Genomic DNA, 17,490 nt, shown 5'->3' with positions numbered 1-17,490 from the left:
AGGTACCACATTCATCTGTACAAACAATAGTACACAAGTATTAGGAAGGAGACGTGTTCTGTCTCCTAGATATGAACATACTTTGGTGCAAAAAAGTGCAAATCAATCCCAGAACAACAGCAAAGGACCTTGTGAAGATGCTGGAGGAAACAGGTGCAAAAGTAGCTATCCACAGTAAAACGAGTCCTATATCAACATAACCTGAAAGGCAAGGAAGAAGCCACTGCTCCAAAACTTCCATAAAAAAGCCAGACTACGGTTTGCAACTGCACATGGGGACAAAGATTGTACTTTTTGGAGAATTGTCCTCTGGTCTAATGAAACAGAAATGGAACTGTTTGGCCATAATGACCATCATTATGTTTGGAGGAAAAAGGGGGATGCTTGCAGGCCGAAGAACACCATCCCAACCGTGAAGCACGGGGGTGGCAGCATCATGTTGTGGGGGTGCTTTGCTGCAGGAGGGACTGGCGCATTTCACAAAATAGATGGCATCATGAGGAAGGAAAATTACGTGGATATATTGAAGAAACATCTCAAGACATCAAGTTAATGCTTTCTCACAAATGGGTCTTCCAAATGGACAATGATCCCAAGCATACATCCAAAGTTGTGGCAAAATGGCTTAGGGACAACAAAGTCAAGGTATTGGAGTGGCCATCACAAAGCCCTGACCTCAATCCTATAGAAATGTGTGGGCTGAACTGAAAAAGCTTGTGCGAGCAAGGAGGCCTTACAAACCTGACTCAGTTAAACCAGCTCTGTTAGGAGGAATGGGCCAAGATTCACCCAACTTATTGTGGGAACTTGTGGAAGGCTACCCGAAACATTTGACCCAAGTTAAACAATTTAAAGGCAACGCTACCAAATACTAATTGAGTGTATGTAAACTTTATTAATTGTTCTGTCCTCGTTAACTTGTTTTTATCATCCAATAGGGTTTGATAAAATTTCCAATATCCTCGCTCACATGTAAATTCTGTAAGTAATATACAGTTTAAGCCAATTATTTGATGGTCCGACCGCATTCTGTCCCCTAACAACACATTTTAAACTTTTGGTGCCAGAGAGAATGACATAAGACTGTAGTCAAAACGACTAGCTTCATTGAACCTCCGCCATGCATATATCACTATGTCAGGATATTTAAGCCTCCATATATCCACGAGTTCCAATATTTCCATGACATTTGTGATTTCCTTATGTGCATGCAGGTGATAGTTTGTATTGGGATTTCCTTTACGGTCCATAGAGGTATTTAAATCCGTATTATTATCTCTCACCATAATAATCGTCTCATATTGCTTGTAGAGTTGATAAATCATTATATATATTTTCAAAGAAGCGTGGATCATCAATATTTGGACCGTATAGGTTATGAGTCATATCTGTTTATGGTCAAATAACATATTTAAAATCATTCATCTATCTGTTTGGACAATTTACATATTCGGATCAAAATTACTGTAAATTAATTTCATCACCCCTTTTGAATTACTTTGCCCACGGGAGAAATACATTTCGCCCCCCCAGTCCTTTTTCCACACAACTTCATCTGTAATTGTTGGATGAGTTTCCTGTAAACAATATACACTGCTCAAAAAAATAAAGGGAACACTAAAATAAGACATCCTAGATCTGAATGAATGAAATATTCTTATTAAATACTTTTTTCTTTACATAGTTGAATGTGCTGACAGCAAAATCACACAAAATTTATCAATGGAAATCAAATTTATCAACCCATGGAGGTCTGGATTTGGAGTCACACTCAAAATTAAAGTGGAAAACCACACTACAGGCTGATCCAACTTTGATGGAATGTCCTTAAAACAAGTCAAAATGAGGCTCAGTAGTGTGTGTGGCCTCCACGTGCCTGTATGACCTCCCTACAACGCCTGGGCATGCTCCTGATGAGGTGGCGGATGGTCTCCTGAGGGAACTCCTCCCAGACCTGGACTAAAGCATCTGCCAACTCCTGGACAGTCTGTGATGCAACGTGGCATTGGTGGATAGAGCGAGATTTTATTTTACCTTTATTTAACCAGGCAAGTCAGTTAAGAACAATTTATTATTTTCAATGACAGCCTAGGAACAGTGGGTTAACTGCCTGCTCGGGGGCAGAACAACAGCTCGGGGGTTTGAACTTGCAACCTTCCAGTTTCTAGTCCAATGCTCTAACCACTAGGCTAACTTGCCGCCCCATGATGTCCCAGATGTGCTCAATTGGATTCTGGTCTGGGGAATGGGCGGGCCAGTCCATAGCATCAATGCCTTCCTCTTGCAGGAACTGCTGACACACTCCAGCCACATGAGTTCTAGCATTGAACCCAGGGCCAACCGCACCAGCATATGGTCTCACAAGGGGTCTGAGGATCTCATCTCGGTACCTAATGGCAGTCAGGCTACCTCTGGCGAGCACATGGAGGGCTCTGCGGCCCCCCAAAGAAATGCCACCCCACACCATGACTGACCCACCGCCAAACCGGTCATGCTGGAGGATGTTGCAGGCAGCAGAACGTTCTCCACGGCGTCTCCAGACTGTCACGTCTGTCACGTGCTCAGTGTGAACCTGCTTTCATCTGTGATGAGCACAGGGCGCCAGTAGCGAATTTGTCAATCTTGGTGTTCTCTGGCAAATGCCAAACGTCCTGCACAGTGTTGGGCTGTAAGCACAACCCCCACTTGTGGACGTCGGGCCCTCATACCACCCTCATGGAGTCTGTTTCTGACCATTTGAGCAGATTTTTGCCTGCTGGAGGTCATTTTGCAGGGCTCTGGCAGTGCTCCACCTGCTCCTCCTTGCACAAAGGCGGAGGTAGCTGTCCTGCTGCTGGGTTGTTGCCCTCCTACGGCCTCCTCCACGTCTCTTGATGTACTGGCCTGTCTCCTGGTAGCGCATCCATGCTCTGGACACTACGCTGACAGACACAGCAAACCTTCTTGCCACAGCTCGCATTGATGTGCCACCCTGGATGAGCTGCACTACCTGAGCCACGTGTGTGGCTTGTAGACTCTGTCTCATGCTACCACTAGAGTGAAAGCACCGCCAGCATTCAAAAGTGACCAAAACATCAGCCAGGAAGCATAGGAACTGAGAAGTGGTCTCTGGTCACCACCTGCAGAACCACTCCTTTATTGGGGGTGTCTTGCTAAATGCCTATAATTTCCACCTGTTGTCTATTCCATTTGCACAACAGCATGTGAAATTTATTGTCAATCAGTGTTTCTTCCTAAGTGGACAGTTTGATTTCACAGAAGTGTGATTGACTTGGAGTTACATTGTGTTGTTTAAGTGATCCCTTTATTTTTTTGAGCAGTGTATATTATATTCCTTCTCTTAGGTAAATACTGATGATCTTTTCTCATTATCTACTAAGCCATTACAATTATAGCTGGCTATACGTTTTTCACCATTTACCATAGTGAGATACAAGTTTCAAATCTATTTATCATAATATATGTTTGTAAACTCACCATTGCTACTAAGTAAACCTCCAATTGTTCCCCACTATTCCCACCCGCTAAAACCCCTCTCCATCCCAAGGTGGGTTGTCATCTCAATGATCGGCAGACCACCCCTGACCCCCTGGATCCCATGGTCCCGGAGAGACCGGGACCCATCCTTGGAAAAGAGCACACAGTGCCACCCACAGAACAGAAGCAGATCAACCGCCAAAAGCATTTCCATTGCCCTAACCTCAATTTGCATTATATTATTGCTATTGAAATATATATTAAAAATCCAGCGTATCTTAATTTCCATAATTAACAAATAACATGCGTAATAATGTAGGCAGTTCATGCAAAGGATTGTTACCTATAACCAGGATTGCCATTACAAAAATGTCATTTTTGGGAAGCAATTATTATTTTAGCGATCCATTATTATGATTAATCTTATATTGTCCCTTACATCATTACCCCCTAGCAACATATGGACACACACACACACGCACACACACTCACTCACTAAACCCCTTTCCCCCACAAACAACCATAATCTCAGATGCTCAACAGTTGTTCCTTCCCTGATCCCAACTCAAGAAAGGACATGATTTACGAATGCGTATACAGTTGCGGCTGTTTGAGAAGGCATGCAAAATTGAGCAAAAAGGGGAAATTTGATTAACCATTGTCAAGTCCTAGGTGATGGAGATCAGATACACCCCCTTTCCCTGAAACACACACACGGTGGTCCACCGTTGTGACCATTTCCCCAAGCATCTCTGTGCAGTCAAACCTTTGATTATTTTGTGCTACCAGGGCCACAATAATATGTCCCTTCTCTGATTGTCTGAGTATGACCCCCTCCTGGTTACTTCAGTTATGTCTAGACTTGACTTTGTAGAAGTTGTCTAGTTACTAGGCCGTATTCGAATAGTGTACTTTACTGTCCAACATGAAAAATAAAGCTGTCTTTTGCTTTTCTCAGAACCCCCCCAGACACCACAGAAACACACAAACCCTTCAGCTTAAAAAAAACAGACCATGTCTTCTCTCTAAACTCTCCACTGGGTCTCTCTAGATTGAACCCTCTGAGTCCTTCTCGTTGTAATGCACCCACACGGAGGCCCCTGCGAGAGGAAATGTGTGCACCTGGACAGGAAATGCAAACACAACCCGGCCCTACAGCTGGGGAGCTCGTTGGTCATGCGTTTTATTCATCCATCCATCCCTGTATTTCTTATTTTCCCTCGTCCAACGTGACTTGGCCCGCCACCAAACGAAAGCTGTAGGAATTTCCATATGTCCTTGTAGAATTTGGAGAACTCCTTTTTCATTTGTTGGCCTTAGAGATATACTTCAGAGGTCGGGGTAGTGAGCTGGGTGTGTTACATCCAAGTTGTATCCAAAGAATGGTCTCTTTGTCCCTATCAAACGCTAAACTTCACAATGTGTTTTTATTATCTAAATAATGATGTTTCTTTCCCTATGTAACACCATCACATAACACAGGATGTGACATGTCATGAATGTATGTTTCAGATTTAGATACTTTTTAAAGGCGTAGTGCAATACCAATACATATGAATGTGTATTTTTTTGTATATTTCCATTGCAGGATTTCATATTCACATTCCTATTGATTGAATATTTCAGCTATATATTTAAATATGTTGATACCTTATTTTCAGTTGAACTTAGCATCTGTGTCCCTATTGTTTCTCATTGACTGTTGTTTCACACACAGACATTGACGAGTGTGAGCAAGGTCGCTGTCACCGGGACGCCGTCTGTTATAACTCTCAGGGCTCCTTCACCTGTCAGTGCCACCCTGGTTTCCATGGTGACGGTTTCCAATGTACTCCTGGCTCCCCGGGTAAGTAACCCCTGTGCTTTTTGGTGTAAATAAATCACATTTATTTTGTCTCAGACAAGGCTACTGATTACTTATAAGTAAAACAGCAGCCAGAGGCAGTGCAGTCTAAAATGTGCAAGGGAAGGCAAGATGCATGCATTCAGAAGGAACCTCTAAATTATATGGCTATGTCCGGAAGTATGTCAATACTGTACATTCAATGGGTATAGTTTGAGCTCTGATCAGCCATCTTCTTCCCCTCAAAATGTTAGGATTCGCCTTAGTTATACTTCTTCTGTCTTAGTGCCAACAGTTGGAACATGTGAAGCTCCTAACTATATAGTTTGGTTTAGATGGAGAGGGGGGGCGAGACAGATTTGTCATCAAAGGAAAGCATAATATACCAGGGACGAACTGTTTATATTGAACGTCAACACAAGCCATAGTGGACTTAACAATATATACAGTGCATTTTTACTAATGGAGGTCTGTTCGCTAAGTTAGTGTTGTGTCATCGCCTGGCACCAATAGAAAGTGATTTAATCATGGAACGCTCCCAGCATGGTAGAACGTGGATTGAGGCGAAGGCCGGAACAGAGTGTACTTCCATAAGACTGATGTAGGACTCTGTGAGACTGCGTGCTAAAATATGGAACTGTTAGGGGGAGGGAGGATGGATGAAGGGTGTGTGCGTATGCATTTGCTTCGGGATTCTGAAACTCACTCTGAACTGAGTGTCTGTTGGTTTCTGGTGTGCCTTGACCACATGTCCCCCTCTTCCCTCCCCCCTTTGAATGACATTTAAAGGTTGCCATTTGACACTGTGCAGCCTTCCTGTGCGGGGATGGGTATAACAACACACAGATGTTACGTAGGGAGGATACAGGAATGGAAAGGGAGGTTGGTGTTGATACAATCAAGGTTGGTGTTGATAGATAACATACAATCCCCATCGAGAAAGACCAACATACAGTGGGACAAAAAAGTATTTAGTCAGCCACCAATTGTGCAAGTTCTCCCACTTAAAAAGATGAGAGAGGCCTGTAATGTTCCTCATAGGTACACTTCAACTATGACAGAGAAAATGAGGGAAAAAAATCCAGAAAATCACATTGTAGGATTTTTAATGAATTTATTTGCAAATTAAAGTATCACTTGCCCCTACTGACTTAACAACCAATACATTTTCTTTTTGATTCAACTCACCACTGTATGTTTGGGAATTTAGGGTATGTGTATTCAAGTGTTCCATTATTTTTCTATAGGCTGCAGCTTTCATGTCATGTACCTTGGGTTGTTTGCGAGTTGGCATCTTTCTCAGCTGTTGCCTCTTTGTTCAAGTCCAATCCAGGTGTCAACTGCATGTATGTACTCCACCACGCTAATTATAGTCTTTTCTCCTCTGCCTCCACAGTTTTGTCATATTTTGTACAACCCGTCTGAAAAGGGGGCATCATTTTGTCCTCCTTTGTCTGAACTTGTACTTGTAGTATACACTGTAGCATCTGGACCCTGTGAGAGTTGTCCTGGTTGTCTTCCTCGCATCTCGACAGTTGACGACCATCTGACAAAGACTGCGTTGATCTTTGCCTCCTCAGAGACAACCGTTCCCATCGTTGACTAGTTGTCTTTTTTTGGTGGCTTTTGTTGATTGCTAGTCTGTGGTTAACCGGACAGATACCCTGGGAATAAGTCTTTCAGCGAGACACTATATTCCAGATGTCACCGTGTCCCCTATGTCTGATTTACGTGACTGCAAAAATGATTCTACATTTAAATCATATGCTCATCGGCTCTCTCCTTATTCCATGTTATCCACATTAGTAGTGGGCAAGTAACTTTAGTTTTGAACTGCCATGTGCCATGTCACAGTAAGGAGATTATATTAAAACCAAAGCTATACAGCACTTTAAAAAGAAAGAGCAATTTCTTAGAAACCTTTCTAAAAGACATGTAGGATCATTTTTATTTTCTTAATTTCCTCTATTTATTTTATTACTTCTCTCATGTCATCTTTCTGTTTTTATTCCAGAGCATGAGAAGACGCAGTGCGAGCGAGACAGAGAAAGCATCCAGGTCTCCTCCAACACAGGCTCGTTTTCCTTCTTCCACCCACGCCCTGCCGTCAGTCAGTACGTTCCTACCTGTGACCAGCATGGTGCCTACGAGCCTACCCAGTGCCACGGTAGCATTGGGCAGTGCTGGTGTGTGGACGGCAATGGTCAGGAGATCCCAAACACTAGAACTGGCCCCGGCCAAAGACCTTTGTGTGAGTGACAGCCTCAAAAGACCGAGGAGGCGATTGGTCATCCTTGGCTTGTACCTTTAATATTCATATTCAACATATTCATGCACTCATAGCACTCATGTCTATTCCATTACAATCAACATTTGCACCCGCATGCTAAATAAAAATACATTAGGAACCCACTGGGCACATACTAGTTGAATTAACATTGTTTCGACGTCATTTCAACAAAAAAGTTATGTGATGACATTAAATCAACGTGAAAAACTGATTGGATTTGCAAAAAGTAATCAAAGTAAAGTAACTTTGAACCTAAATTCAATGGCATTGTTGAACGTTTTGTTGATTTCACATTTAATTTAGGTTAGTTGAAAACTCAATCATATGCAAATCAAAACTAGACGTTGATAGGACGCCTGTGCCCTGTGGGAAATGACAATGTAACTTCAGTTGTCCTTCCTTGACAGGTATTGACCGGGGAGTTATTCCTCCCCCGATTGGACCCACCACCAGGCCGGATGTCTCTCCTGTGGCCCCAGGGACCCACCTGCTCTTTGCCCAGAGCGGGAAGATCGAGCAAATCCCCCTGGACGGATACAGCATGAACAAAGGGGAGGCCAAAGCCCTGCTGCACCTGCCTGTGAGGCTCCACATTGACGCACCTCACCTCTCAGTCAGACAGCGAGTCAGTTTGTTAGTCAGTCATTCAGTCAAGCACTGCACATCACTTGCTACAAGCACTGTGGGAAGTTACTTATTGACTCACTAACTTTAACTCACTCACTCACTCTCTTCTCGGGTGAGTGATTCACTCTGTCAGTAACTCACTCCTCTGTAAGCCCAGGCCTACCACGCCTTGTCGATATGGCCGCTCACCAAATGGCCAGAGCTGTCTAAGACCCTCAGTCTTAGGTTGAATGAAAATAGTTCATCATCTCTTCCTCACATGTGATCATCTCTTCCTCGCATGTCAGATGTTTCCTTTAGCCGGACTGAGAGTGCGTTGATGGGTGTCGTGGGTCCACGTACCCACTCTCTGGAATGTCCCAAATGCCACTTGAACAATCTCCTGATTGTGTGAGTCGGACCATCCATACTCGTCCTCAGGCTTTTCTTCTTTCTTCTCACTAGCGTGGAATGGTCTGGCAGAACAGAGTGATTCCCCATAAATGCTTCAATTGTTTGGCTAACCGCATTCTGCCATTTTGAAATGTAATGTAACATTGTGTATTTCTTATGTCATTTGGTTGAACCCCATCTGAAATGAGTGGGGCGAGATGTTAACACTATTGAAGTAATTCCTGTTCTGCTTGCAACATAAATTTGACAATCTTGATAAAGAAAACATTTATAACAGTACTGCAATGTTCTCTTGGTGTAAACAGGGGCTCCATTGAGTGTATGTGTGACATCCTATATTCTGACGCTAGAATGGTTTCCAATTAGCAGTTAAGAAGGGAAAACACAAGGATTATTTTTTTGTACCAGGCCAGCTACACACTACTATGGTGCCAAGTGTATTGGAAAATTGGTCTATTCAATGTGTCAATGTGTTTTGTATCTGTCCCGATCTAAATAAACCATAAATCAATAAAACCCTCTGTCACTATGTGTTGCTCCCAGGACAGAGTGGCGATCGCTGTGGCCTACGACTGTGTGGAGAAGATGGTGTACTGGACAGACATCACAGGGCCATCCATCAGCAAGGCCAGCCTAGAGGGAGGAGACACCATCTCTCTCATCACAACAGGTGAGCAGTACACAGGTCTCAGGTCAGCCTGGAGGGAGGAGACACCATCTCTCTCGTTACAAAAGGTGAGCTGATCACAGGTTTGAGGTCAGCCTGTAGGAAAAAGACACCATTTCTCTCGTCACAACTGCTTTAGTACACAGGTCTCAGGCCAGTCTGGAGGGAGGAGACACAATCTCTCTCGTCACAACAGGTGAGCGGTACACTGGTCTGAGATCAGCTCAACCCTAGCTAGCCTGGTCCATGAAACGCATCAAGAATGATAATAGTTAACCTTTCATTTATCATGTTTTATTTCTCATGGATTTCTCATAATTGACTTATGTGTATACATGTAAAGCCTTTATAAAGGCTTATTCATGAAATATAGTATAATGTGTAAACAAAAAACAAAAGTTCCATCAATTTCATCTTTTGACATGTGTGAAACAACATGGACAAATGACGGATTGTGATCCATTGTCTTGGTAGTCTTTCAAAGTACTGTCACAAAAGTCGTAGTGAGGAGACCAAAGCGCAGCGTGATGTGAATACATCCTTTTAATGATAGATGAAAAAAAGCACAAAGTACACTGAACAAACAAAATATCAAAACGACCGTGACCGCTATAAACACTGAGTGCAAACATACAACTTTTCATAGACATAGATAATACGAAATACCCAAAGAAGATGGCTGCCTAAATATGGTTCCCAATCAGAGACAACGATAAACACCTGCCTCTATTTGAGAACCAATCTAGGCAACCATAGACATATATAAACACCTAGATGGTAAACAACCCCATAAACCTACAAAACCCCTAGACAGTACAAAAAACCACATCACCCATGTCACACCCTGACCTAACCAAAACAATAAAATAAATCAAGGAAAATGTATGGAGTAAAAAGTACAATATTTTCTTAAGGAATGTAGTGAAGTAAAAGTAAAAGTAGTCAAAAATATACATAGTAAAGTACAGATACCCCAAAAAATGACTTAAGTAGTACTTTAAATTATTTTCCCTTAAGTACTTTACACCACTGGTTTCCAACAAGTAAGTCAAATGTCTGCCCTGCTAGAGCTGCCCCGGTCAGCTCTAGTAACAACAATGGCTAAGCTGCAAAGCGGTAGGCCACACAAGCTCACAGAACGGGAACGCCAAGTGCTGAAACACATTGCATGTAACACTCACTACCGAGTTCCAAACTGCCTCTGGAAGCAACGTCAGCACAAGAACTGTTCGTTAAGGACCTTCAAGAAATGTGTTTCCATGGCCGAGCAGCTGCATACAAGCCTAAGATCACCATGCGGAATGCCAAGTGTCGGCTGGAGTGGTGTAAAGCTTGCCACCATTGGACTCTGGAGCAGTGAAAATGCGTTCTCTGGAGTGAGGAATCGTTTTTCACCATCTGGCAGTCATGATGGACGAATACCTGCCTGAATGCATAGTGTTAACTGTAAAGTTTGGTGGAGGAGGAATAATGGTCTGGGGCTGTTTTTCATGGTTCAGGCTAGGCCCCTTAGTTCCAGTGAAGCATACAACAGCATACAATGACATGCTAGACAATTCTGTGCTTCCAACGTTGTGGCAAAGTTTGGGGAAGGCCCTTTCCTGTTTCAGCATGACAGTGCCCCCATGCACAGAGAATGGTGCTAGTAAATCTAAATGCTAGTATAACCAAGTGCAGCTCTTCAACTGCCCACACCCTCCCGCCTGACTAGCATAACTACTCTGGACGGTTCTGACCTAGAATATGTGGACAACTACAAATACCTAAGGTGTCTGGTTAGACTGTAAACTCTCCTTCCTGACTCACATTAAACATCTCCAATCCAAAAATAAATCTAGAATCATCTTCCTATTTCACAACAAAGCCTCCTTCACTCATGCTGCCAAACATACCCTCGTAAATCTGACTATCCTACCGATCCTTGACTTCGGCGATGTCATTTACAAAATAGCCCCCACCACTCTACTCTGCAAACAGGATGCAGTCTATCACAGTGCCATCCGTTTTATCACCAAAGCCCCATATACCACCCACCACTGCGACCTGTATGCTCTCTTTGGCTGGCCCTCACTACATATCCGTCACCAAACTCACTGGCTCCAGGTCATCTATAAGTCTTTGCTAGGTAAAGCCCCACCTTATCTCAGCTCACTGGTCACCATAGCAACACCCACCCGTAGCAAGCGCTCCAGCAGGTATATTGCACTGGTCATCCCCAAAGCCAACACTTCCTTTGGCCCCCTTTCCTTACAGTTCTCTGCTGACTGGAACGAATTGCAAAAATCTCTGAAGCTGGAGTCTTATATCTCCCTCTCCAACTTTAAGCATCAGCTGTCTGAGCAGCTTACCGATCACTGTACCTGTACAATGCCAATCTGTAAATAGCACACCCGACTACCTCTTCCCCATATTATTACTTAACCTCTTGCTCTTGTTGCACCTCAGTATCTCTACTTGCATAGCATCATCTGCACATCTATCACTCCAGTATTAATGCTAAATCGTAATTATTTTTGCCTCTAGGGCCTATTTATTGCCTACCTCCCTACTCTTCTACATTTACACACACTGTACATAGATTTGTCTATTTTTCTTTTCTTTTGTGTTATTGACTGTATGTTTATTTATATGTAACTCTGTTGTTGTTTTTGTTGCAATACTTTGCTTTTTCTTGGCCAGGTCGCAGTTGTAAATAAGAACTTGTTCCCAACTGGCATACCTGGTTAAATAAAGGTGAAAAAAGGTCCATACTGAAATTATTTTTTGAGATCGGTGTGGAAGAAATTGACTGGCCTGCACAGAGCCCTGAACTCAACCCCATCGAATGGCTTTGGGATGAATTGGAACGCCAACTGCGAGCCAGCTCCAATCACCCAACATAAGTGCCCAACCTCACTAATGCTCTTGTGGCAGAACGGAAGCAAGCAATGTTCCAAAATCTAGTGGAATGCCTTCCCAGAACAGTGGAGTCTTTTAAAGCAGCAATGGGGGCACCAACGCCATATTCATGTCCATGATTTTGGAATGAGATGTTCGACGAGCAAGTGTCCACATACTTTTGGTCATGTAGTGTATAACTCCCAGGGATGGAAATAAAGCTAACCTAAGGATAGTATTTTTCATATCGGGCTTGTAGAAAATGTGCCCAGCTAGCTCGCTGGCTAGTGATTTTTTTCTTCTTAAATGTCCCACAGATTTTGGACCCGGGCTTGTAGGAATTGCGGTCTATTCGCCTGGCGGGCCAGTGCTCAAAATCCTTCAATTCCATCCCTGATGACCCTCATAGAAAATCTGTAGTTTCTGTCTGAACTATGCGTAATGATATCCTCCTTTTCTCTTCCACAGACCTGGAGAGCCCAGAGGGTTTGGCTATCGACCACCTGGCCCGGCTAATGTTCTGGACGGACTCCATAAAGGACAGGATTGAGGTGGCCAAACTGGACGGAAGCCAGCGCCGTGTTCTCTTTGACACCGACCTGGTGAACCCCCGGCCCATCGTTGTTGACCCCTCCTATGGGTATGTGTCTTTGGACAATGTCTGACTTTGATTCCTTTGATTCCTTTGATGCAAATTTGCGATTAAATAATAAGCAGTAAATTCTTTGTGCTGAATATATATTGTCCTTAACCGCTAAGGCCTAGAATGATTTTGCTCGCGAATCTGTCAGGTTAGCCTTTTCATGGTTTAGATAGCACGTAGGTACAGTGGGGCAAAAAAGTATTTAGTCAGCCACCAATTGTGCAAGTTCTCCCACTTAAAAATATGAGAGAGGCCTGTAATTTCCATCATAGGTACACTTCAACTATGACAGACAAAATGAGAAAAATCACATTGTAGGATTTTTTTTGCAAATTATGGTGGAAAATAGATATTTGGTCACCTACAAACAAGCAAGATTTCTGGCTCTCACAGACCTGTAACTTCTTCTTTAAGAGGCTCCTCTGTCCTCCACTCGTTACCTGTATTTATGGCACCTGTTTGAACTTGTTATCAGTATAAAAGACACCTGTCCACAACCTCAAACCAGTCACACTCCAAACTCCACTATGGCCAAGACCAAAGAGCTGTCAAAGGACACCAGAAACAAAATTGTAGACCTGCACCAGACTGGGAAGACTGAATCTGCAATAGGTAAGCAGCTTGGTTTGAAGAAATCAACTGTGGGAGCAATTATTACGAAATGGAAGACATACAAGACCACTGATAATCTCCCTCGACCTGGGGCTCCACGCAAGATCTCATCCCATGGGGTCAAAATGATCACAAGAACGGTGAGCAAAAATCCCAGAATCACACGGGGGGACCTAGTGAATGAACTGCAGAGAGCTGGGACCAAAGTAACAAAGCCTACCATCAGTAACACACTATGCCGCCAGGGACTCAAATCCTGCAGTGCCAGCCGTGTCCCCCTGCTTAAGCCAGTATATGTCCAGGCCCGTCTGAAGTTTGCTAGAGAGCATTTGGATGATCCAGAAGAAGATGGGAGAATGTCATATGGTCAGATGAAACCAAAATATAACTTTTTGTTAAAAACTCAACATGTCGTGTTTGGAGGACAAAGAATGCTGAGTTGCATCCAAAGAACCCCATACCTACTGTGAAGCATGGGGGTGGAAACATCATGCTTTGGGGCTGTTTTTCTGCAAAGGGACCAGGACGACCAGGGACCAGGACGTATATAGGAAACAATGAATGAAATCTTTGGATGGAGTTGAAAGTCCGTATTGCCAGCAACAGCCCCAAAACATCACTTCTCTAGAGGAGATCTGCATGGCGGAATGGAGCAAAATACCAGCAACAGTGTGTGAAAACCTTGTGAAGACTTACAGAAAACGTTTGACCTCTGTCATTGCCAACAAAGTGTATATAACAAAGTATTGAGATAAACTTTTGTTATTGACCAAATACTTATTTTCCACCATAATTTGCAAATAAATTCATTAAGAATCCTACAATGTGATTTTCTGTATTTTTTTTCTCATTTTGTCTGTCATAGTTGTAGTGTACATATGATGAAAATTACAGGCGAAGTGGGAGAACTTGCACAATTGGTGGCTGACTAAATACTTTTTTGCCCCACTGTAGGTTTGACGTAGGGTTGACAACACAAATCACTGGTGCTGTGTTCCTTTTTAAAGCTGTTGGTTTAAAAATATGGTTCTAAGCATTGACAGGAACATGTTTTCTATGGCTTGTTGTCCAGACGACTCTACTGGGCAGACTGGAACAGAGACGGGCCCAAGATCGAGATGTCCAACATGGATGGAACCGACAGGACAGTCTTGGTTAAGGACGACCTGGGGCTGCCCAACGGCCTGACATACGACCCTGAGAGCCAGCAACTGTGCTGGGCCGACGCTGGTAAGAGGCTACGCTAAACATGCAGACACTATCTGTAAAAAGCTATGTTAAACGTGCTTACACTATTGATGTTGTTAAGAAGGTGTGCTAAACATGCTAACACAAGTGATGCTAGTAAGAAGCTATGCTAAACATGCTAACCCTATTGATGCAGGTAAAGACGCTACACTAAACATGCTAACACTATTGATATTGTGAGCTAAACATGCTATGGAGCAATCCATGGGAAAATCCCACTGTACTGAGACAGTTCAGATGACTCAGTTAGTTGGAGCATGTTGCTAGCCAGTGGTGGATAAAGTTCTGTATTGTCATACTTGAGTAAAAGTAAGGATACCTTAATAGGAATTGACTCAAGTAAAAGTGAAAGTCACCCACTTGAGTAAAAAAAGTAAATGTATAAATAATTTCAAATTCCTTATATTAAGCAAACCAGACGGCACTATATTATTTATTTATTTTATTTATGGATAGCCAACACTCAGACATAATTTACCAATGAAGCATGTGTGTTTAGTGAGTCCGCCAGATCAGAGGCATAAGGGATGACCAGGGATGTTTTCTTGCATATATTGGACCATTTCCCTGTGCGAAGCATTCAAAATGTAATGAGTACTTTTGGGTAGCAGGGAAAATGTACGGAGTAAAAAGTACAATATTTTCTTTAGGAATGTAGTGAAGTAAAAGTTGTCAAAAATGTAAATAGTAAAGTAAAGTACAGATACCCCAAAAAATTACTTAAGTCGTACTTTTTAAAGTTTTTTTACTTAAGTACTTTACACCACTGGTGCTCACAGCAGGGATGTTGGTTTGACTGCTGCATGTTTTATTTGATTTTTTTTACAGGTACTCGTAAGGTACAGTGTATGGACCCCAACGGTAGGAACCGTAGGACTATTGTGGAGGGGATTCAGTATCCTTTCGCCATCGTATCCCATGGAAGGAACCTTTACTACACTGACTGGAGAAGGTATGATCACCTGGGACCAGTTTCCCAAAAGCATCTTAAGGCTAAGTTCATCGTTTGAACCTTAGTAGGAGCATCGTTAAATCTCCAAGCTGTTTCCCAAAGCTATTGTTATTAAAGTTGCTCTTGAAAATGCTTGTTATTTACAGACTGCCCTTCTGTAGATTATCTTACTATACACATACAATCTCTGCTATACATAGAATCAAGATGTTCAAGCCTATCTGTCTCTGTGACTGACGATAACTGCAGAATGAAGTTGACCAGAAATACAAAGTCGCCAATGTCTTTGCAATTGTTACAAACAAGTGAAGCTGCTTCAAATTAAAACATGACTGCATTAAAATAGAAATACAGTAGGTCTAGAACTATAGGCTTCTATATATTTATATGTTTAAATCATATAAAAATTAATTCCATATCAATCATCTGAGTTCTAATTTGCTAATTGGTCGGCTACTGTCTGTAATTTTTGCCTAAAGATATTTAATGATGTGTAATAATAACCTTTCATACCTGCTGTAAGCTGTGTACATGACGAATACAATGTGATTTGTTTAATTAATTAATTCATTCATTCATACACCCCTATTTCATGAGCATGCATCCATTTCCCATTACTTAAAATGCTCAGATTTGTATACACCAGGTCAGTATATTGTCCATTTTCAAAAGATTCATGAAAATACATCAAAAACTATGGCAATGAATGATAGAAAGTTATGAGTCTGAGGTGTATGCTTTCTGTCTCATAGCCATTTGAAAGAGTACTATTTATTTAAAAACGCGACTGTCTCATAAATATCCACATTTGTTTAATGACAATGTTGATTTGATGTGACTAATGGTGAAAAAAGTACACAATTGTCATACTTGAGTAAAAGTAAATATACCTTAAAACTTATTTGGGATCGGTTTCCCTTCCACAGGACGGTTGAGCTAACATAGGCTAATGCAATTAGCATGAGGTTGTAAGTAACAAGAGAATTTCCCAGGACATAGACATATCTGATATTGGCAGTAAGCTTAAATTGTTGTTAATCTAACTGCACTGTCCAATTTACAGTAGCTATTACAGTGGAAGAATACAATGCTATTGTCTGAAGAGTGCCTAATTTTGAACATTAAAAGTTATTAATAAGCAAATTAGGCACATTTGGGCAGTCTTGATACAACATTTTGAACATAAATGCAATGGTTCATTGGATCAGCCTAAAACTTTACACATGCACTGCTGCCATCTAGTGGCCAAAATCTAAATTCCACCTGGGCTGGAATAATACATTTTGGCCTTTGCATTTCAAAGATGATGGTAAGAAGAACGTTTTTTTTTTCCTTTGTATTATTTTTTACCAGATCTATTGTATTATATTATCCTACATCCCTTTCACATTTCCACAAACTTCAAAGGGTTTCCTTTCAAATAGTACCAAGAATATGCATATCCTTGCTTCAGGGCCTGAGCTACAGGCAGTTAGATTTGGGTACGTAATTTTAGGCAAAAATTGAAAAAAAGGGGCGGATTTATTAATAGAAAATGAGTCAAGTAAAAGTGAGTTGGCCAGTAAAATACTACTTCAGTAAAAATCTAAAGCTATTTTGGTTTTAATTATACTTAAGTTTCAAAAGTAAAAGTATAAATTATTTCAAATTCCTTATATTAAGCAAACTAGACGGCATCATTTTCTTTTTTCTTTACAGATTACCAGGGGATCACTCCAACACTCAGACAGCATTTACAAACTAAGCATTTGTGTTTAGTGAGTCTGCCAGATCAGAGGCAGTAGAGATGACCAGGGATGTTCTCTTGATAAGTGTGTGAATTGGACTACTTTTCTGTCCTGCTAACCATTCAAAAAGTAAC

At 42.0% G+C, this 17,490-nt stretch overlaps 1 protein-coding gene across 1 annotated transcript in view; it reads left to right on the top strand.

Moving 5' to 3' along the window:
* The window catches only part of LOC135522098 (nidogen-1-like), an 80,117-nt gene that overhangs the window by 55,316 nt on the left and 7,311 nt on the right, over positions 1-17,490 (top strand). The window contains exons 13-19 of the mRNA XM_064948058.1: positions 5,195-5,323; positions 7,335-7,571; positions 8,018-8,190; positions 9,174-9,300; positions 12,643-12,814; positions 14,502-14,659; positions 15,506-15,629. Coding sequence (XP_064804130.1) covers positions 5,195-5,323; positions 7,335-7,571; positions 8,018-8,190; positions 9,174-9,300; positions 12,643-12,814; positions 14,502-14,659; positions 15,506-15,629 — 1,120 coding nt within the window. The remainder of the gene's footprint in view (positions 1-5,194; positions 5,324-7,334; positions 7,572-8,017; positions 8,191-9,173; positions 9,301-12,642; positions 12,815-14,501; positions 14,660-15,505; positions 15,630-17,490) is intronic.

Source organism: Oncorhynchus masou, chromosome 4 (assembly GCF_036934945.1).
Source record: "Oncorhynchus masou masou isolate Uvic2021 chromosome 4, UVic_Omas_1.1, whole genome shotgun sequence".
NCBI classification, from domain to species: Eukaryota; Metazoa; Chordata; class Actinopteri; order Salmoniformes; family Salmonidae; genus Oncorhynchus; species Oncorhynchus masou.
The sequence above is the reverse complement of the archived record's forward strand: the minus strand, read 5'-3'. Positions and strand labels throughout refer to the sequence as shown.